This window comes from Brachyhypopomus gauderio, chromosome 3 (genome assembly GCF_052324685.1).
Source record: "Brachyhypopomus gauderio isolate BG-103 chromosome 3, BGAUD_0.2, whole genome shotgun sequence".
Taxonomy (NCBI): domain Eukaryota; kingdom Metazoa; phylum Chordata; class Actinopteri; order Gymnotiformes; family Hypopomidae; genus Brachyhypopomus; species Brachyhypopomus gauderio.
The window spans coordinates 32393175-32415119 of NC_135213.1; the positions used below are offsets into that span (position 1 = coordinate 32393175).

The following is a 21945-nucleotide window of genomic DNA, read 5'->3' on the forward strand; positions in this document are numbered from 1 at the left end:
GTTCTTGAACCAAAACTTTTGACGCCATGTGGTTTCACCAAATCACTGGAATGCAACACAGTATTCTCAGGCCTGAGAAACAGGAAGTGTGATGTGTAAGCTAAAAAATGCCCCTTATTTTTAAAGACTGTCCAGGCATACCTAATATGGGAATTAACCTACATGCTCCATTTAATCTTGGCAGGACTTGGCCATGACTACCAGTGGATCGGTCTGAATGATAAAATGTTTGAAAGCGATTTCCGTTGGACTGATGGCTATGTTGTGGTAAGAGAGTTCATTCGAATTTATGTGTTCCTTTTTGTCAGAGATTAGACACCACAAATTCAAAAAGAGTAATGATAATTGTGTGATTGTGTGTGTGTGTGTGTGTGTGTGTGTGTGTGTGTGTGTGTGTGTGTGTGTGTGTGTGTGTGTGTGTGTGTATATATACACATATATATTTATATGGTTTCTCATAGATATCACTTTGTTTCTATTATTTGCCTGATGAGAATCTTTGAGTCTTTGAATGGCTCTTCATTTCTTTATCTATAATTTAAAATGCAGAAACCGGCCAGGGCTAATAATGTTTAACTTGTTCTTGCTTTTTATGTGTTTATCTCTGTGAAAAGGAAGGTTTGTAAGACATTCCTCCGTTATTGCTGGGGGTCGTCCTCCAGCTGACAGGAAAGTGGCTAATTACTGCTTTGGGTCGTTTGGTGCCAATTGGTCCAACACTTCAAAGTTCCAGGCTGTAGTCAGGGGTTGTTGGGGGGGGCAGGAGATAAGCGGTGTTCGTTGGCGGACGTCCTCTCGCAGTTTAGAGATTAAGAAAAAGCCTGCGGACGATGGAAAGGGGGGAGGGGGGGGTGCTGACAGGTGCAGACAGGTACCGGCTCTCCTCAGGAAATGGAAAGCAACCAGCCACGCAGATGGGGCAGCAGCTGGGACAGATACTGTGAAGGACAAGAGGGAGGGTGGGTGGGAGGAGGACGAGTAGGCCGATGCACTTTTTCATGCATGGTATGGAAGGAGTTTGAAGAGCTGAAGATGCGGCTGTCACGCGGCCCGGGAAAGGGAGGGGAGGAGACGAGACGAGGGGAGCGTTTGTGAGATATGCCATCAGGGTTGTTCCAAGGGTCAAGGCGTCATCAGTGCCGAACGTCTGCAGGAAGCGGAGGGCAACCTGTTGCGCGGGGTAATAACAGGACAGGAGGCGAGGCGGCCCCTGCTAGCTTTGAAGGGCCGGGTTCAATCCATCGTGCTGCTGAAAGATTCGCAGCCGTTCGCAGACGGGGGCACATTCCACAGGGTTCAGCTGACACACTCCAAAGAGCCGCTCGGTGGCACAGACCGGCTGGATCAGCTGGTACAGAGTGATCAGTAGGGCTGGATATACGCTTTTCTTTCTCTAGCGTGTGAGGCATTAAGAACAGGACCTCCACCCAGGGTGGAAGGCTGTGTGCATATGGAACCAGACTGTTTTGTGATTGCATGGCCAGATAAACATCTGCTGCAGCCGCCCACGTGAAATATTACCGGCGACGCCCACCAAAGTGCACCATCATCACACACGGTCTTCCCACTCTTGTCCACATGCACAATCAGTGGTGCAGCTGCATTCATAGTGTAAAAGGTGAAAATACTCTTCGAAACAGTGCTCTCTTTGTCAAAGAGCCAGAATCTCAACTGTAGCCTACTGCTGAGTGTTTATAGTCATGGGTAGTAAATTCATTTATTTGTTTCCCTTCACTGTGTCACTTTTTGTTTTAAGGCTGTGTTCTTTCCATATAACGAGAGGCACTGCCGGTGACTTCATACTTCGGCAGTGAGGGTCTTGGGGGCATAGGAGTTGGGAAGAAAAGAAACTTTGGTTAAGGGTTACTGGGTCCAGAACTGTCTCTGGACATGCCTCCCTTAATTGCGTTGTGCATAGTTCATCATCTGATCCTGCAAGTATACAGGGATGACATTTATTATGGGCCTTGGCTAGTGACTGTGACCATCTGGACAAGATGCTGCAGAAAACAGCTGATCTGGGATCAGACTGGAGGCAACACTGACCATACCATCTCCTCCCTTTTTTCTGCATCTCACTTACTTCAGATCTGAGGCTAATATGCACTTTAGTTTACAGTCACCACAGGGGCAAACAATGCATACTGAATAACACCAGACCTCCACATTTACATCGGTAGTACAGTATGTAGTGAGCACTGTGGTCTGCTAGGTGAGCTAAATGAACATGAGTTCATATACAGGAGATCTCTCGTCTGCAAATGTCACTTAAGATGGGTCTGCTCTTTTATAATAAAGAAAATATTAGAACACAGAACAGCAAGCAGCATTATTGTGGCGGGAAAGCATGTCGCCTCTGTTAGTAGTGCAGTGAGAAGGTGTGCAGCTCCCCTGTGTGGACTCTCATATGTACTGTCGCCTGTAGGGTTACTGATGTTATTGCTAAGAAATACGTATTGTTCTGCTTCATGGGTTTTTACTAAATTTGCAATTCATAACCTCCCAGCTCTTTGTAATACTGACATGTCAATTTAATGAACTGTGAGAGAGATGAATAAGTCAGCGTGTAGTCTAAGCATATTAGCACATAACTCAGAAGATGCTGTCCTAAACCATCTAAGCACCATTAGTAAGTTATTGACTGCCAAAATAATGCAATCATTGTAGTCTCCAAAGTACTTTCAGAAAGCACCATAACCGCTACACTTGAATAATGGACTAGTAAGGAGCAATAACTCATTAATGAGCAATTTTATGATCAATGTATTTAGAGCCAAGTTTCAGTAGCACTTGAAACAAAGGGCAATGTGGAAGAAATACATTGTTACTGCCAAAATATTTAGTATCTCTAAGTTATCAAGTTGGACTATATATTATATATATATATATATATATATATATATATATAATCACAATTTATTTTTATGTCTATGAATGGTTTAAGGAATAAATGAGAAAGAGGCTGTAAAGTGGTCACTGACACCGAAGCGAAGCATGAGTGCTAATAGCGCCCCCTTGTGGTAAATCTTTGTCTGACATGTGAGTGAGTTACATGCCAGTCCCATGCAGATCTTCTCATGTTGAGGACAAAGCTGCACATGTACAAACTGCAGGAGGTTTAGCTTCACCTTTCTCACACCCTTTCCCTTCTTTGCAGCAATATGAGAACTGGAGACCCAACCAACCCGATAGTTTCTTCTCCTCCGGAGAAGACTGTGTGGTGATGATCTGGCATGAGGATGGCCAGTGGAATGATGTTCCCTGCAACTATCATCTCACCTTCACCTGCAAGAAAGGCACAGGTGAGCATTCCGCTACAAATTCCGAGGACATTTCCAAGCTCTCTAATGGTCTCCAATGGAAAGAGGCTATATAGCTATACTGCTGTTGTTTGATACCAAATTTGATGCTTCAGTTTCTCAAACTGCTGTCTAGTTGCCTTCTGTTTGTTCAGTTGGAACACAAAGAACTCTTTGACAAAGTTAAAGCATTTAGATGCTAATGTTGTGCCGCCTGTGCTAACAGTGGCATGCAGCCAACCTCCTCTGGTGATAAATGCTCGATCCTTCGGACGGCCGCGCCCGCGCTACGAGATCAACTCGCTCGTCAGGTACCAGTGCAAGGATGGCTTCATCCAGAGACATCTCCCCACCATCCGCTGTAGAGGAGATGGATCTTGGGACGTGCCCAAAATCTCCTGCATGAACCGTAAGTATAACCCCTGCATGCTCCCGGTGAACAGACTATAGTGAGGACCAGCACGCAGAATCTTTGCTCTACAACAAGACCGTTTTTTCATTTGTGACAGAATTAGCGTTTGGGGTTGCAGTCGTCTGTCCTTTATTTTTAGTGATAATGTCACATTTCTAAGTAACTTTGTGATGTTTCCCAATTATCTTGCAATTATCAAGCATCTATGTAAATCTAAATAAAAAACCTATTCAACTTTTCTTCAATATATTATGATCCAGAGAAACAGAAGTATTCAAAAAAGAGGCCCTTGTAATGCAGTTAATAGGATAGGATAGGATAGGTACTTTATTAATCCCGAAGGAAATTAAGTTCTCAGTAGCATTCAGCAGCAATAACATTACACACAATAGAAATATTGCACATTTAGATTGCACACATGAAATAGGTGTAGAATATTAACATTAAATAGACACAAATGATTCATAGTCCGCCTGTAGTGCACCAAGTTGCTCCATGTTTGAACACACATGGCCACTTTATCTACCTGCTTGCATTATAAAGTCTGATCGCACGAGGAACAAAAGACTTCCTGAGTCTCTCAGTGGAGCACGTAAGAGACAGAAGTCTGTCACTAATAATTACCGTAGTAACGTGTTTGGGAACTGATCCTGAATTATTTTTCCAGCTTCCAATTTCCAGAGGGAATACAGCCGGATGTATCGGACCACCAGAGTTCATGGCAACCAGTGGAGAAGATCCACAGAGAAATCTGCCAGTTCCCTCCAGCACTATCGGCATGCTCTTCGTAAACACCGGACAAAACAATAGGGTGGCTTACCAAGATACCATGTCTCAAATCCCAGCGACCTAGACCCCTTGGCTAGAGAGATCTTGGCTAAGAAAGTTTTTTTTCTTCTTTTTACCACACATGACGGACATGTCCATAGAAACATATATGGAAACAGGAAACACAAAATACGAAGAGGACAAGGACCTGAGGTTTAGATACTGGACAAAGCTTACTGCCTGTTCAGAATTGTAGGATTAAGAGAAGTAGTTTCCTCAGCTGGCCACTGAAAAAAGACTGTCACTGTCTCTGCTGAATGAACGACTTCCATCCTAGTGAATTAAAAAATATTCTTTCTATTTTCACTTGGGATCACAAAGTGCCTTCTTGCTCAAGTGTACTCTAATATACAGAATCAACTTGTGTATTGACTTTTTTTTACAATTCAGAATATTGAATACAACAAATCAAAGTTTGCTCATCAAAGTTACTTCCAAATTGTGCCAGTGGATCCACTACGTATCACCATGCTGACTGTGACTGGTTTCCACATTGGCATTTTCCTATGGGTGTTGTTTATCAAAGTTGTTGATGTAGCTTTCTGCTAGTCCAAAGCTCCTGAGGTGTTCTTCAGATCCACGACAACAAGAACAACGGTGAGCACAAGTGAGAGAACATGCGTCTCACGTTCAAAGACTGTGTATGAGCAAAAGATAAAACAAAACAACAGAGAGGGAATTGACCCATAACAATCAGTGTACAGTTGCTCTTAGAGGGGAGTGGTAACACGTTACAAAAACTAGGACTGAGCTTTGATAATCTTCCCAAAACCAACACATTACAATAATCTCATCCAAAGGAACACTTGAGTGCCTTGATTAAGGTTGCAATGGGATTTGTTCTTATTTAGGCCATTTTGATTAATCACTTCACTGTTTTTACAAGTCTAAAAATGTCACTTTCGTTTCGTCCCGCCTTTTGTTTTCAGCCTTAAATGGGCTCCTCTCTTCAAATTAACTCCATCGTTCATGTTGCTTTTGGACATTGTTCTACTTTTTAAGAGAATGTACTTTGTGAATTGCTCAATAAGACTTGAACAAAAATGCCATTTTCTTTAACAGCAAGCATGTAATTTATTTTTCAAGCTGCTTCTAATCTTCTTGTGTTCACTGTTAAAAATGCAACATTCTGAAGATAATCCTACTCCAATGCCCAAATGCATGGTCGTACAATCTGATAGATTATTGAAGAGGGACTAGCGATCCCACCCGACACTGTGATGGGATACAAACACAAAGACGATATGGAAATCGACATGAGATTTGGGTTGTTTAATTGGTTTCAAAGACCAGAATCCATTACCCTATACAGCTTTTATACATGGATTACTTCAGTTACAATGCTCATGTTGACAGTTATAATCAACCATTTCTTCACGCAGGTGTATCTAAAAAAAATTTTAACCTAGTTTTTGTGTTGTTGTTTTTTTTTCAGTTGTGTTTTATCCAAAAGTGCACATATCTTTTTTATATTTATAGTATAACAAGTTTATTGCAAAATGTGAATGTCTGGTATGTGTGTGGAAAAAAAATGTAAGTAAAGTTACTTTTTATACCTACAGTGTGTCACCAAAGAGACAAAGAAATTTTATTCCATTTTGCTCTGGCTCCTGGTCATTCTGTCATAACAATGATGAGATCTAAAGAAAATATGAGAAAGTCACTCTGGAAGGTATCTGTAGTGACATATGTGTATTGGCACCCTACACAATGGAAAACCTTGAAATAATGGTTGAGAAAAGCAACGCTCTATTTTGACCAGCAGATGGAGGAATTCATTTAGTCCATAACAAGCCCACAACAAACACTGAACCAAATAATCAAGTCTGTTGGTTGCAGAAGTAATAATGTATCATATTAATGGGAATTTTGATATTTTTATATGAGAACATAAAATATAGCTACAATATATTATTGCAAGACAGAAGGATTTTGCAAAGAAAAAACTAATTATGATGCATGAGGCCATATGTGGCCCCACTCAAAATAAAATTCCCCGAATGCTGCTCCCTGTTTTTTTTTTTATAAATAAAAAACTCACAAACAAACAAACTATCAAACAAAACAATAGTGATGAAAAACTTTAAAAGTTTTTTAAAGCTGCAAATGAAATAGATAAAGTAATAATAATATCAATGGCACAACTGAATATGAAAACATCCACCTGTGCTAAATAACACCTTGATGTATATCAAAGTGTATGTTCATGGCATGAGCCGGAGATTGCTCATCAAACAAGAGACGAATTAAATTAAGACTAATTAAATGGCTCATTTTGTTCTCCTATACCATAAGGATGTCACTTGGAGGAACTTGAATCAGAAGTACATGGATGAACCCTTCACTGAAGAACTATAAATTTTCATCGTAATGGCTGCCAAGTCACCGAGCATGAGCCTCAGAGGACTCTTATTGATATTTGTTGTCGCTTCCTGTCCCTAAAGGTCAGGCTGAATGTCAGAGCAGAGCAGGCTGGCAGGAAGCCGGCCCAGGAAGGAGTTCAAGCTGTGGCGAATCCTTCTGGGACCGCAGGGATGGAGGAGACGTAGTGCCTGGAGAACGCCCTGCCGCAGCAGAACGCCGACGCGCTGAAAGGATGGAAGGATTTACTACTTGAAGGAAGCGCAGAGGGAAGAAATAATGCAATAAATGTTCACTGTCAGCTGCAGGATGTAAGGCGTGAGGCAGACGAGAGCAATGAGGTGGCATTAACAAGCACACTGTGGGGCTACAGCATATCTGCATGAAGTGAATATGTCCCAGGTGGGTTATGTTAATTGGACCAAATGTTACCACCCTATGTTCAGTCAGACTGGCCAATGACTCAAACACAACTCTTCCCTTATTATTTATAATTATGATTATGATTATACTGCCACAGAGCATAGAAAATGTAGTATGGAAAAAACGTTTAAAGCCAATGAATTATTCAAAGTAGTTTGTATTTTTTATTTATTTTTTGGTTAAATATGTAAACGTGATTACTTGTATAAAGAGCTGAATTGTTTAGGATTACTTGGAAAATATCAAACACATATATTGTATAATAGGAAAGAACAAAACAACAGAAAATAAAATACGAAACGTAAAACAAAGATTTCTCTAGAGGTGAGTGGAGATTAATCATAAGACTGCCTATATTTCCCAAAAGGAAATCAGGTTGGCATTTTGTTTGCAGAGTGCATGTTTAGTCTTTGAACATGTGGTATTTATCATTTGAAAAAAGTTTAGCAATTAATCAAGTAAACGTTAAAGGCTGCAATTTCTCACATTTAAAAATAAACTAATTATTCTGAAAGATGAAAACAGCTGCGCCAACAATTGTGCCAATGTTAGCACACTCACATACAGTCTAGTTCTATATATCGTTCTATAAAGTGTCACGCTACGGTCCCCGAACCCTTCCTTTGGGGCGTGTGTTAACGTTGTCTGCGTCTGTGTACCTCCGTGGGTGCGGGTGCGTCTTGTCATTATCCGTCTCACCTGTGGCTCGTCTCGTCATCACGTGGGGTTGATGTGGTCTGTCTATTTAATGTGCGTTCGCGCAGTGTCTTGTGCTCGTCGTTGTCTAATGTTTGAGTCTACACGTTACGTGTGTATTTGTCTGTTGAGCGTGCGCTATTGCGCAATACCTATCTACATTAAAACGTGTCGTTGTGTCTGTGAAGCTGGATTTGTGTCTCGTCCTTCGCCTCGCACCCAACGTCACATAAAGGCTTTACTAAAATATTTTATTCTTCTCTTGTATTCACATCAGTGTACAAATTTTTTTTGGGGGGGGGGCTGAGGTGCGTTCAACGGTGAGTGTTCACAGGTAAGAAGAACGGAACATGCGGGCTTGAAGTTTTCCTTCGATGATGTATATATTATATATCTGTTCTTCAGCTCTGGTCTCCGATTACCTCTGAAGAGACCAGTGTTCCTCCTAATGCTGGGGGATTTAGTGCTTACATAAGGGTCCGTGAGTGTCCTGACAGGATAGTCCTGAGGTAGTGTTCTGTGGCCCTGTGACAGAGGGTCACTGATTCCAACTGCACACAGGACGTGCACACGTAGATGGTGAAGTCTTGAATTGAATGTTAAAATGACAGAAAAAGACAAAATCTTCTGCTATGAGTTTATCACACACGAAATTGTGCATGAAGCTATTTATTATGTATATTATATGCTGACTGTTTCATTACATTTCACTTGAGTCAAGTGTTCTCAGATATTCAGCATTTGGACTATTTGCATCTATTTGGCACTGACTATACAAAATGACAACCCCAGTTTACTCTCAGCAAATCAAATGAAGACTTCACAAGTCATTTTATTTTCGTATGTTTATTTTTGTATTTTTCACTTGGGAATTGGATTTTTTTTAAGCACACCGTATTTCAGATTAAAACAAAATTTCATCTGTCATGCATAAAAAAAAGAAAAAAGTATACTTTTAACAAGCACAAATACATTGTGTGTGTTAACTGTGGCGTTGCAGTACAAAGTGGAATGATTTTTCTTCCCATTGCAAATTCACGTGTCAACACATATAGAAAAGAAAAGGCAGGACAGAATGAATCTGGCTCTAGAAGGCTAGTAACAGCAACTTAGTCCTTAAGTCAATGAAGTCATCACAGATCAGTCATCAATCCCCTTATCCAGCGCAAAACTTTTGATACTCTGCATAGTGTTCAAACCTAACATGTACAAATCACCTTTTACCCCTCTCTTTATATCCATCTGCGAGCAGTTGCTTATGTGTAAGCGACATTGTAAATCACAGTCTCAAAACGACATTTTCCTTGCAGTCCCAACTGTGCAACTGCGAGGCTTAAGGTAGTCTCCTGAAGTGCTGTTGTGAGCAAACAACTGAGTTCTACTAAAGATTTTATCTGCCTCTGGGTGCAACATGTTTGCCTTTGCAGCTCTCCACAATAGTCAGACATCAATTGCATCGCCAGCAGCTTGTCAGGCCTTGATGCTTTAGAGGAAATGTGCCAGCTGTGATACAACGATATTGGACTAATTCCTGGGGAAGAAAACAAAAAAAAACTGTCCTAGTCCACACGTTTAAGATCAATATCAAAAACAGGACTTGGTAAAGCTTCGACATACTTTTCCTAATGGATACACACTAAGAAAATATTTATGAGTTTAAGAACTCCTTGGACAGTACAGGATAGTTCTATCTTCTTTTAGGGAGAAAGCTTACAAAATTGGAGAACACAGATTATCTGTTTTGATACAACACAGCTAGCAGACCGAATGACAGTTATGGACCTTATATGTTCATTTATATATAGGGTCATTCAAATTTGGTCACGGTTGAGAGTGTTCAAAAAAGAACAACCATGGGGAAATGCTTTAGACAAGCGATTTCAGGATCACAAAACATTTGAAACGGCCATTACTTCCTTACCAAAAACATAAAAAAACATATGAAAAGGTATATAAAGAAAAAAATCAGCATTTTCTTTTTGTTTATTGAAAACCACATTCTTTTGAAAAATTATAAGTGGTATTCTAAACCAGCATTAGTGAGATGGTATGTGTTCATTCTACTGTCCTGCTTCATGCAGAGGTGAGTCAGCAGAAAATAGTATGAAAAAATAACTGACTGAATAACACGTGCAGAGAGCATCTGGAATGTTACAGTATGAAACAGCTTTCAGTATCTTCCTGTAGGATATACTGTAAAGGTTATCACAGATTTAATGCTAGCTCATGCTAATGGATACGTGTTTTGTCATTGCTCTTTGGTTGTAATGTGAGCGACGGTGGTGTCTTGCAGGCCCTCACTGCTGGGCTTGGTAGCAGTAGGTGCCGTACAACTGAAGGTTCTTGTCGGGGAATCCGACGAAGCGCACGGCCGACTCTGCCGGGCTGCACTTCATCCTGGGCCTGGAGATGGGGTAGCGCACGCTGCCGTCGGCCAACCAGCCGGCGTCACAGCGGTCGTAGCCGTCCAGTTTCCAGGCGGCAAAGACGTGGCTGACCTTCGCGATCATGGCACCAGCGATCTGGCAGGCCTCAGTGGCCTCGTCGAAGGTCAGCTTCCCTTCTACGAAGAACACATGCCCTGGGAACCAGAAGGGGCGGCAGAGGACGTTAATTCTGCACGGCCGGGGCGAGAGGCTCTTTGCTAGGGATCGGAAGGGGAGAAGAATGGCCGGAGAACCGGCACGAGAGAAGAACGGATGGGTTTTAACTCACCGGAGAATCCAGAAGTGAAGCAGAATACGTCGAAGCGGCTGAGCTTGTTCTGCCGCCCGTAGGTCCTCAAGCCGGCGTCGGTTCTGCTGCCCCCGCACTGCTCCCTGGGCCTGGTAATGGGGTACTGCACCGTCCCATCGCTCAGCCAGCCTGCGTTGCACCAGTCCAACCCACCTTTCCAGGCCTGGTAGAGCTGCTCGAAGGAGGCCACCGTGGTGTCCTGTTCCAAGCAGGCTGCCTCGGCATCATGGAAGTTCAGGTTGTAGCGACCCAGAGGTGGGGAGTATGGGAAGACCACCCCTGTGGAAGAGAGCGATGCTTCTCAAAAAGAAATGTTTTGACATTTGGGGGGAAAATCACAGCCATTCAGCCTCAGTAAAAGAGTCTCCTTTATGATAAAGGAATCAATGATTCCTCCATGAAGCGGGTCACCTTAGGAGTTCATGACCATATTAGCAATGCTAAGCATGAAAGGATCCAAAGTGTCAATTATGTTTTACATTCTCCTTTTAATCCCTGGGCAAATGTATCAAACCTCTTTGAAATAAGAAACAAATGCTTTGATTCAGTTGCAAAAAAAAAGATTTGCAGGACTCAGGGCTTTGATTGTTATTTCCTATATTCCAGTGCTAATGAGGTTTATTTGTGGCAGCCTGGTTTCATTAAGATCAGCCATCTCACTTGCATAATTGTGTTATTCTGGTGCCATATGGGTCTGCCTAAGGGTAAGAGCAAAAACAAAGACTCCTCACAGTAAAGTTTACGACTAAAGCCCTATCCGGACGGGATTAGTTTTTCAGGGGGACGTCTGTGAAAAATATTTCACCCTTGTACTCAGTGATAAAACTCTTGCATCCGGACAGCAATTGAAAAAACAGGAGGACCCGTGAATTTTTGGCTTTCTCGGTCACATGACATCGCCTTGTCACGTGATAGCATGTTTAATAATGTCACACTGCCAACTCTGATGATTCCTTTTTAACTTTTAACTTTACTACTGTTCAGTTCAGCATTTAAGATCTCCGTTTAAGTTAAGCTATTTTGTTAAACCAATACAGAAAACACATTATAAAAAATCGCTAATGAATGTAAATAGCTAAATAAATCCGTTAAATAAAATAAAATAAATCCATTAAAAAATCCAGTAAATCCATTTTCGCTCGCCGCTGTCTTTACGTGGATCTCCGTGAAAACGCGCGCCCAACGTGTAACTACGGTGCGTGGCAGTGGACATATAGCTGTTTTATTAAACGCGAGGTGATGTCTGCATGTATAAACTCAGACATGTGGATCCGGACGGGACTAAAATTACCAGACGACCACGGAGTACAGCGAAAAACAGTAGGTAATTCCGCCTGTAATTTTCTCTGAGGACGTCTGAGAAAAACACGGACATGCTCGTTCCGGACGGGATTAAAATCACAGAGGACCCCCGTAAAAGAGAAAATTACCCCAGGACCCCCTGAGAAACTAATCCCGTCCGGATATGTATTTCCTTTTTTAATTGAATATCTATGAGAAGATCTCGGGCAGCCCCGTCGACAGGGGGGGACAACCGGGTCTGTTGTCCCGGGCCCCAGGGCCAGGGGGGCCCATCAAAGAGCCCAGCAATTTATTTTTTATTTAAATGTAACAGGAAGACTCCGTTACAGAGTGTGCCTGAAAATACAGCCCGGTTTAATTAAGGGCACCGCCCATAGTGAATTAGTGCACATCACGAAGGGTATTTAAACTCTCGTGTGTTCTCTTGGAAGCTGATTGACGGGACGAGAGACGCGCTCGGGTCCGGGTGGCAAGAGTTATTACTCATTCTCATGGAGTTTCCGGGTGGCAAGAGTTATTACCCATTCTCGCGGAGTTTGAGATTGTTTGGGGCTTTTAGAAGCTGACCGGGTGTGTTGTGAGCTGCATACGAGCGGTCGCAGAGGTGGCCAAGTCACGGGCGATCTGAGTCATTCCAGCTATTGCACGGAGCCATCAGAGTGCGCGTGGGAGCTAGACCACTGTTTTCTCCCCTTTACTTTTCTTTTTAGGAATTGGAGTTTGTTAGTGGCAGACGTGTTTTGTGGAACGTGATTTACTGTTGTGTTTTTATTTTTAGCCCGGCGGTACGGTTGGAGAAAGGTGGGAGCAGAACGAGTGAGGTGTTGGCGGCACCTACATATTTGGGTTTATTTGCAGTGAATTTGAGTTTATTTGGAGCGCGTTCACGCGAACGTGTGGTGTGGGTTATTTGTGTATTGAGTGGTTTGTTTGCTTTATTCTTTTAGGTGCGCGCCAACCCCCGCTGGTGGAAGTGAGGTAACCTGTGTTAGGTAGCTGCTCCGGAAAGTCTGTGGCTGTACCGCACGGTGCTTCTTTTTAAGAATGTCCGGTGTTTTATATTTTGTATAATAAATGATCTGCATCTCAGTCTCTGCAGTCCAACAATTTTATTTTCGCTGGCAGTAATCTCGCGCGGGTGAAACGTTACTGATTAGTTTCCCTCTAGTTGAGGGTGGCGTAGTCCAAACTATCATAATTGGCGCTGTGTGACGCGGTGAGCGTTACATAAAGTCTATAATTTTTAAATAATCTTGAAATCTTTCATTAATATAAAATTCTGTACTCAAAATAAACTCAATGGCTAAAATATATGTTTTTTAACCTATCTGCATATTTTCCATTAAGTGCATACACCCCCGCATCCCACTGGAAAATGGTTTGATCCAGCACCGACCGTAACGGCTGGTACCCCCACAACAGCGGGAAATACAGTGGTGGATAGTTAAAGTAAATACAGAAATCTGGAGCGCAGAAAAGAAAGGAAAACATTTACCTGACGAATTTTAATGTTGCATTGTGTTCCAGGTTTGAAAAGTGCTGGAATTTAGGCTAAAGTACTTGAAAATGCTTGAAAGTAACTACTTCGTTTCACAACAAATAGCTGTCTGACTGAACAGTTCTCGTGAAGACGTTAAGATTGGGCGTTTTGAAAATAAACAACCATTAAATAATGTGATAAAAAGCGAATTATTTCGAGTATATGTATAAATATTTAACTTAATTAAGTTAAACGTGCTGGAAAATATTGAAATGGACCTTTAAAGTGACGTACAAGTGCTTTAATTCCACATTATAAAGGTGTATGAACCCTGCAAACATAACTTTGTTCATGAAGCGCGTCGCGCGCGAAGTTACAAAAGTCAAGAGGTGCACGACCTCGCGACTGGACAGCGCGCGAGGCCCTCGCACACGGTCGGTGCCACTGCGATTACGTCATTTTCGCGCGAACCCTCGCGCCGCTCGCGACGCGTCAAGTATATAACCAGTCAGCTGTCAGAAACAGCTTTGATGTGTGGCTATATTATATACTATATGACCTAACAGAAGGATTGTCAAATGACGAACTTCAAATGACGTGCGCCGGGGGGAGGGGGGGCACATTAAACTTTCTTGTCCCAGGCCCTAGCAAGACTGTCAACGGGCCTGATCTCGGGTTCCGTTTTGTTAACTGGAGGGTGGAGGTGACTTGGTCGGTTTGGATCTGTGTGTTTGGTAGAACGTGCTTCAGCTTTATACATGTCCAAACAATACAGTAAAATAAATTAGAAATTGCAAATGAAAGACTATGCTATAAATCACATTCAATTCTTCTTCTGAAGCCCATAAAGAAAGAAAAGGTCTTCTGTTACATTTGAGTCCCTTACCTTGCATTCGAATCTCCACCTCACAAATGTTGTCGTCCATGCCATTGATGATATCACACTTGTAGATGCCGAAATCGTCCAGCTGTATGTTGGTCAAAAGCAGGCTGGCGTCGTTGTCGTCAGCCTCAACAAGGTGGGCGCGGCCCTGGAAGTCTGAGTACACCACTTTATGGAAGCCCATGGACACCAGCACGTCGATCTCATCCGCCCCGTTTAGCTTGGACCACTTGATCCTGCTTGAGGCCATGCCGAATGTGAACGTGGGGTCAAGCTTCAGTCGGCAAGGCAAGGTAACGTTCTCGCCAGGCCTGGTGAAAATTTGATGGGTTCCTGAAAAGGGATGCAGGCACTTCTTCATAAACAGCATAGCGGACTTATCTGCAGATAATCCCTTTACATTTAACATTTACATTTACACATTCAACAAACGCTCCTGTCAAAGAGACATAACTGCTTTGTTGTCATTATTGAAAACCAATGCTAATTAAGCTAAGGCCCTGTCAGATACACCACAGCAAAAGAAAGTAAAGCAAAATAATAGTATAACAGTATAATGAGAGTATGTATACACACAGTTTTTTGCTTTTGTATTATTATGACCTGAAGTTTCAGCTGTACTGTAGCTTGAAATATCTGGGATTTATTAGGTCATTATGTCATTGTAGTATGATACAGCATTGATTTAGGTTTGGGGTTTTTTTTAGAAGCAAAAGTATATAATATGTGCATTCTTATTATTAGGAAAGGAAATAAAATACAGGCTTCACCAGACTTCAGTTTGAGGAACAGATTAAATTTCTCTCTCATGGAACAAAAATATCTGATTACAATGTTGTGTCTAATCCAGCTTTTAAGATGTACATTGAAAACAACTGCTCTCATGGACCCGACTGGTGGTGGTTGCTGCTGTGTGGTTAAGGGCTATAATTATCTGGGCCAGCTGCTCAAGATGCTTCCAAATCTACAGCAACAGAGAATTCTGGAGGCCATTCGCTCTCACAATCCCTCAACTGGAACCCTGAGCATATCAATGACAACCTGACGAGGCCAAAGGTACTGTGGTTCCCCATCATCAAAGCATCCAGTTCTTAGATGTGATTACATTTAGTTCTGGCAACCAGCCAGCCTCTTCCGTCCCTCAGTGAGTCGAACAGTCTACAGCTGCTTAAAGCCAAATCATTCGAGCACCAAGTGGGAAGCATTATCAAATGTGAGATTAGGCCGTATTACCAAGATAGACAGAATGTTCATCCCTTATTCGCTCCATCTGATTTATGGGAAGTGTGAGTTTGGCAATCCACCAGCCCAGAACATCCCCCTTCTGCTCAATGGTGCACCATAGCAGGAAAGCTGCTTCAATTTTACCAGTATCTAACTTGTTCACCATCTTTCTGCTTCCATTTGTTTTTTTTCTGCTTATCTGCCAAAGAACCTTTTGGAGATGTTCTTGATGAAATCTTTTAATAATATAAGCTATTTTATGGGCTATGCTGTCTGGATCATCATTTAAGACTATCCAGAACATCCAGTTTATACTACAACAAATAAAGAAAAATATAACGGATTAATACTGCGCCAGTCCCTTTAATCATCTTTCACCACCCCATTTGTAATAATGCACATACATCATTCAGACTTTTAGCAGTATTAATTCTGACTTTAAGTCATTTTGAAGTCTACAGAAGCACTGAATTATTATTCCAATGGGTGCTGTAGTTTGGCTCAAGTCTTTAAAACTTGGTACACGTGCCATTAAGAAAGAACATTAGTCTTGTTATCTGCTAATTGTACCAGTGTTCACCTAATGAAATCTTTGGAGGAATTTAATTGCAATACAGACTCATCATTCGTCAGGCATTATGAGTCCGTCTGAAAGACCGTAATTCATCAAAAGTTCCAGTAACAAACTCTCTCCCACATACAGCTGCTGTGGACACTAGGCTCCCTGTTAGCGTCTCAGTCCGCCACGCTAGACTCTCATTTCCTTTGCTCTTTTGCCCTTATCTACCCCGAGATATTCCATTACCACCCACGTGCATGTGCAGGACACGTTCACTCCCCACTCTACCTCCACCAATCCCTTGTTCAGTCTCTTACTGCACGCACTAAGCTTGTGATCACTGATCACTGCTGGGCTGTTTTATGTATCTTGCCACTGGAAAGTAAAAAAAAAAAACAAAAACCCAGCAGCACATATTTGGACAAAGCAGCCCCTCTGTTCAGGGACTCTGAGGATTACAGGCCCACGTCTCACTCGAGTGAGAGTCATGCTCCGCCTCCACGCCTAAAAGGCTCCTAGGAACTGTGAAGTGATGCCCAGGTCAAAGGTAAAAAAAAACAAAAGCAAACAAAAAATGTGTGGGGCAAAAATGCCAAAATTGCCCTTCTGCATGCTCTTGGGCGCACAGCAGCTACCCACATGTGACGGCGTCTGAAATTTACGGCCTGGGAATCTGCTCTGGGCCCCACGCACGAGGGCCAGGAACACCAGGCTCATATCTAGCAGACTGGGAGCGCCGCGATACGTCTAAAGTCACTCTCTGTGGTTCAAGGCCGCCACACCACTGTTGATTTGGTGGAAATCGGTGACATGAGCCAGAAAGTATTTTGCTGTGAGCAAAATTTAAAACGATTTAAAAGGTTTGGACTGAATGCTGTCTACAAAGGACCATTGTAAATCTTCCATCTTTATTTTGTCTTTGCTAACCACTTTGTTCCTGCCTCTGAGTGCAGAAGCATCATAGGTCCTGAGTTGGCTTTTCTCTCCCTGTCAATGTGCTTTGCATTACAGCACTGGTGAGTATTGCACAGACTCACATTCATCCCATCTCATCCCACTCATCCCATACATCCTATCCTATTCCTATATATATATATATATACACTACCGTTCAAAAGTTTGGGGTCACTTAGAAATGTTCTTATTTTTGAAAGAAAAGCTGTTTTTTTTTTCAATTTAGCTAACATTAAATGCATCAAAAACACACTCTATACATTATTAATGTGGTAAATGACTATTCTAGCTGTAAACGTCTGGTTTTTAATGCAATATCTACATAGATGTATGGAGACCCATTTCCAACAACCATCACTCCCGTGTTCTAATGGTACATTGTGTTTGCTAACTGTGTAAGAAGGCTATTGGATATTTAGAAAACCCTTGAAAACCCTTGTGCAAGTAGGTTAGCACAGCTGAAAACAGTTTTGCTGATTAGAGAAGCTATAAAACTGACCTCCCTTTGAGCTAGTTGAGAATCTGGAGCATTACAATTGTTGGTTTGATTAAACTCAAAAAATGACCAGAAAAAGACAACTTTGAATTGAAACGCGACAGTCTATTCTTGTTCTGAGAAATGAAGGCTATTCCATGCGAGACATTGCCAAGAAACTGAAGATTTCCTACAATGGTGTGTACTACTCCCTTCAGAGGAGAGCACAGACAGGCTCTAACCAGAGTAGAAGGAGAAGTGGAAGGCCCCGCTGCACAACTGAGCAAGAAGACAAGTACATTAGAGTCTCAAGTTTGAGAAATCGATGCCTCACAGGTCCTCAACTGGCAACTTCATTAAATAGTACCCGCAAAACGCCAGTGTCAACGTCTACAGTGAAGAGGCGACCCCGGGATGCTTCGCCTTCAGGGCAGAGTGGCAAAGAAAAAGCCATATCTGAGATTGGCTAATAAAAGAAAAAGATTAATATGGGCAAAAAAAGACATTGGACAGAGGAAGATTGGAAAAAAGTGTTATGGACAGATGAATCAAAGTTTGAGGTGTTTGGATCACACAGACGAACATTTGTGAGACGCAGAACAACTGAAAAGATGCTGGAAGAGTGCCTGACACCATCTGTCAAACATGGTGGAGGTAATGTGATGGTCTGGGGTTGCTTTGGTGCTGGTAAAGTGGGAGATTTGAACAAGGTAAAAGGGATTTTGAATAAGGAAGGCTATCACTCCATTTTGCAACACCACGCCATACCCTGTGGACAGCGCTTGATTGGAGCCAATTTCATCCTGCAACAGGACAATGACCCAAAGCACACCTCCAAATTATGCACAAACTATTTAGAGAAGAAGCAGGCAGCTTGTGTTTTATCGGTAATGGAGTGGCCAGCGCAAGCAGCTTGACCGTATGGTATGAAAAAAGTGCCCATTAACCCAATCAAACTTGTGGGAGCAGCTTCTGGAAGCATGGGGTGAAATTTCTCCAGATTACCTCAGCAAATTAACAGCTAGAATGCCAAAGGTCTGCAATGCTGTAATTGCAGGGAGCATTCTTTGATGAAAGCAAAGTTTAAAGTAGAAAATTATTTCAAATAATTTAAAAAACATTATTTCTACCTTGTCAATGTCTGGACTATATTTCTATTCATTTTACAACTCATTTGATAAATAAAAGTATGAGATTTCAGGGAAAACACAAAATTGTCTATGTGACCCCAAACTTTTGAACGGTATATATATATATATATATATAATTTCACGACATATCTGTTATTAAAGCAGTAGAAAAGTAGTTGAACATGAACGATGACAGGAGCAGTTAGCTTACGAATTATTAAAAAATATAAAAAATCACCGAAGCAGGCACGACCTGCTACCCAAAGCAACAGCCTGTCACTGGGTGAACGCCCAGAAATCCGGAACAGCTGTGTAGTGCAGTGGGAAAAATGGGAGGGGCGAACATTTACATTAATACAATGATTCGTCACGGTGGCTCGTGCCGCGCCAGCTTTGCTACATCTGCTACTCTAGCAGACGCGCCAGCTTTCGACGCGTCCTGAAACCAGCTAGTAAGCCCCTTTAAAGTCCTTTACATGCTAATTACACTGGACTGTGTCTGTAGCGACATGCTGGTTAGGTCGGCGCAGCGGCAATGACAAATGCATTAACGCAAACTTAGCGGCACAGTCGCGCGCGTCGTCTTGCACACCTATGCACCAGTTTGCTGAGGAAGCAGCTTTTAGAGCGAATGTGTGCGCAGCTGTTTTCCGCACCCTCTTACAAAACACCGACATGGTGCATAAAATTCGCTCAGCGTGGAGGGGCAGTGCCTCTGGCACAAGAAGAACACAGGAGGAACTTTATTTCTGCTCCGTCAGCCTGTCTCTCTAACATGACCACATGCCCATTTACACACACACACACACACACACACACTACAGGGAATACATAAATCCCACTTTAATAGTTTTAATCCTAAACTTAACGTAATTCTCTCCTGTAGTTTTTGTTGAGTTGAAACTTAATCCTTGTTTATTATTCATAAGCGTGTCATTTTTAAACACTGACTTAGTGTGCTATTATTTGCCTTAGTAAAAACCAAAGACAAATAATATTAGTAAATGACGATTGTTAAAAAGTGTTAATATATTGGAATTTCATGCATTTTGCTGCTCTTTGACAAAATCTGTTTTGCATATAGAAGATCGGGCACTGCCCTACTGGCCCACAGTAGTGTAATAGCTGCTTTAAGCCACATCCCCATCATGAATTTCCGGGCATTCCCCAAAAAACAAAACCCCTGCACCCTCCCTCCCCCTTCCTCTCCTCACAGAACCCCATCCCAGACCCCACCCACATCCGTCCAGCCCACTTAACAGACCATTACATCAGAAAAAAGGGAGGTGCCCTTGGACTTAGGTCAGGAAGGGTGTCCATATGCTAAAGATATTAATGTGTCTGTCAGGCACACACACACACACACACACACACACACACACACACACACACACACACACACACACACACACACACACACACACACACACGCACACAGGGTACAATGCCAGTGCTCTTAGCCACACTAAGACTAGGCATTCACACAGAAGGAAGGTGTTACCAAAAGTTCTTTTATGTGCCTGCCTTACCGTCCCAGCTGGGAGTCCAATGTTATGGGGAGCTGATTACATTTCCACACATCTCACACAACGTTAACACCTGACTGTCTGCTTGTCATGTAACACTGAAATATGTGGAAACAAATTTATAACACTTTTATCTTGCAGTTTAGATCCACTTAAGATTACATCGTATAAATAATAAACAGGATTTAACCTAAATGTTAATATGAGACACACCTTGAAACAAGTGACTATATTGTTTTATTTTAGAATGGTAGAATGGTAATATATATATATATATATATATTACCATTCTACCATAATTTCATATATATATAAATCATCAATAGAATCTCAGGACATCATGACTGTGGAGAGTTACCAGTGCTGATTTTTGCCAATTTTTTGGTGTTTTCTCCTCACATGCTGCTCGTGCACAGTGCAGTCCAGCACACCCACATGCACATCCAGACAATCTCATTCAGACATGCTCAGAAGATCACAGATTTGCCTTACCCGCTGCATGGGCATTGCTAGCAAGACTCAGACAGAACACCACCAGGCAAAGCAGACTGATCATCTTCAAGCTTTTGTTATTTTTGGTCTATGGGCCTCTTCACTAGAAAAGCAAAAAAATAAAAATTATAATAACAAAATGAAATAAAATACGAAAAAGAGGGAGGAGAAAAAAATGGCTCAAAGTCAGGTCAGCAATAAGGCAGACGGCAGAGTTGCCACTTGAAAGTCTGGGCTCCTCGGAGGTCCCCACAAGAGCCTTTTATTGAAGCTCTGGTCGGCTAAGACCACTCCCCCTCCCCGTAGAGAGGACCCATCACCCTATACTTTTGCACCGAGAGCTCCCATAGCAGCCTGATTCTCACCTCCTCCTTTGCTGTCCATGGTTGTTTAATAAGCTTTAATTGCATGCATCGATAAATGCATACTGTATTGTTGTCCAGACTGTTGTCCTGACTCCAAGAGAGTGAATTTTAGCATGAGTTACTGGATGTACAAACAATTGCATGCCAAACCGAGCAAAAGTTGGCTGTAGGATGGACATTTTAGCTGCCTTTTTATTAACACAAATTATAAATTTGTAAGTCTTACGAATCTTACGAATTGTGTTGCTATGCTAATAAAAAAAATATGCAAGTAATAGTATGGTCAGTAAATGCTCACACAATCTTGAAGTGAATGTTTCCATGTGCTTGCTAAGAGTTCGTAATAAAAATTTCCCATAACAGTGTGATCAGACAGAGAAAAGGAGCAGACACATTGAAAGGTTTCCCATAGCTCCAACACCTGCATGAAGTACGTGAAGCACTTTTATCACGTAATTTCATGTAATCCAGGATACGATCATGCAATTTTTCCCTTTGCTATATCCAACAGAGTGATGCTATTCTACGTCAGTATCTGCCAGACAACTGCTGTGCACGTAATCTGATTTACACTCAACCTCTCCATCCAGCATACTTTTTTTCTGTCCTCCTTGTGCTGCTAAACATCTCCTTTAACCGAACACAGACCCCATCTGCAGTGTGCAATGCAAATGCTGATAAGGGAATCACAAAGAAGAGATAGTGTCCACTTTACCATCCAAATCTTAATATAGGACCACTCCACTGCCTCTGTTCAGATAGAGGAGACATAGTTAGAGTGTGCTGGGAACTGTGTGGTC

At 42.1% G+C, this 21945-nt stretch overlaps 2 protein-coding genes across 3 annotated transcripts in view; one reads left to right on the plus strand and one right to left on the minus strand.

Moving 5' to 3' along the window:
• vcana (versican a) overlaps window positions 1-6545 on the plus strand; it is a 35467-nt gene extending 28922 nt beyond the window's left edge. For both annotated transcript variants that reach the window (XM_076997681.1, XM_076997680.1), the window contains 4 exons: window positions 185-267; window positions 3158-3302; window positions 3526-3708; window positions 4379-6545. In XM_076997681.1, coding sequence (XP_076853796.1) covers window positions 185-267; window positions 3158-3302; window positions 3526-3708; window positions 4379-4521 — 554 coding nt within the window. In that variant the 3' untranslated portion in view covers window positions 4522-6545. The remainder of the gene's footprint in view (window positions 1-184; window positions 268-3157; window positions 3303-3525; window positions 3709-4378) is intronic.
• A 2301-nt stretch (window positions 6546-8846) lies between these two features.
• Window positions 8847-21031, minus strand: hapln1a (hyaluronan and proteoglycan link protein 1a). The gene is made up of 4 exons (XM_076997682.1): window positions 20781-21031; window positions 14424-14753; window positions 10735-11034; window positions 8847-10600 (listed from the first exon to the last, which is right to left on the minus strand). Exons 1-4 carry the CDS (start codon window positions 20842-20844, stop codon window positions 10317-10319), a joined length of 978 nt encoding a protein of 325 aa, XP_076853797.1. The 5' UTR covers window positions 20845-21031; the 3' UTR covers window positions 8847-10316.
• Between the last annotated feature and the right edge of the window lie 914 nt (window positions 21032-21945).

What these genes read in the sequence shown, in the direction of transcription:
- hapln1a (XM_076997682.1), bottom strand. Translation starts at nt 20,844, where the DNA reads ATGATCAGTCTGCTTTGCCTGGTGGTGTTCTGTCTGAGTCTTGCTAGC. An exon ending in TAGCAATGCCCATGCAGCGG is followed by an intron (nt 14,754 to 20,780) that starts GTAAGGCAAATC and finishes ATCCCTTTTCAG; the next exon opens with GAACCCATCAAATTTTCACC. An exon ending in CTTCACTTCTGGATTCTCCG is followed by an intron (nt 10,601 to 10,734) that starts GTGAGTTAAAAC and finishes TCTGGTTCCCAG; the next exon opens with GGCATGTGTTCTTCGTAGAA.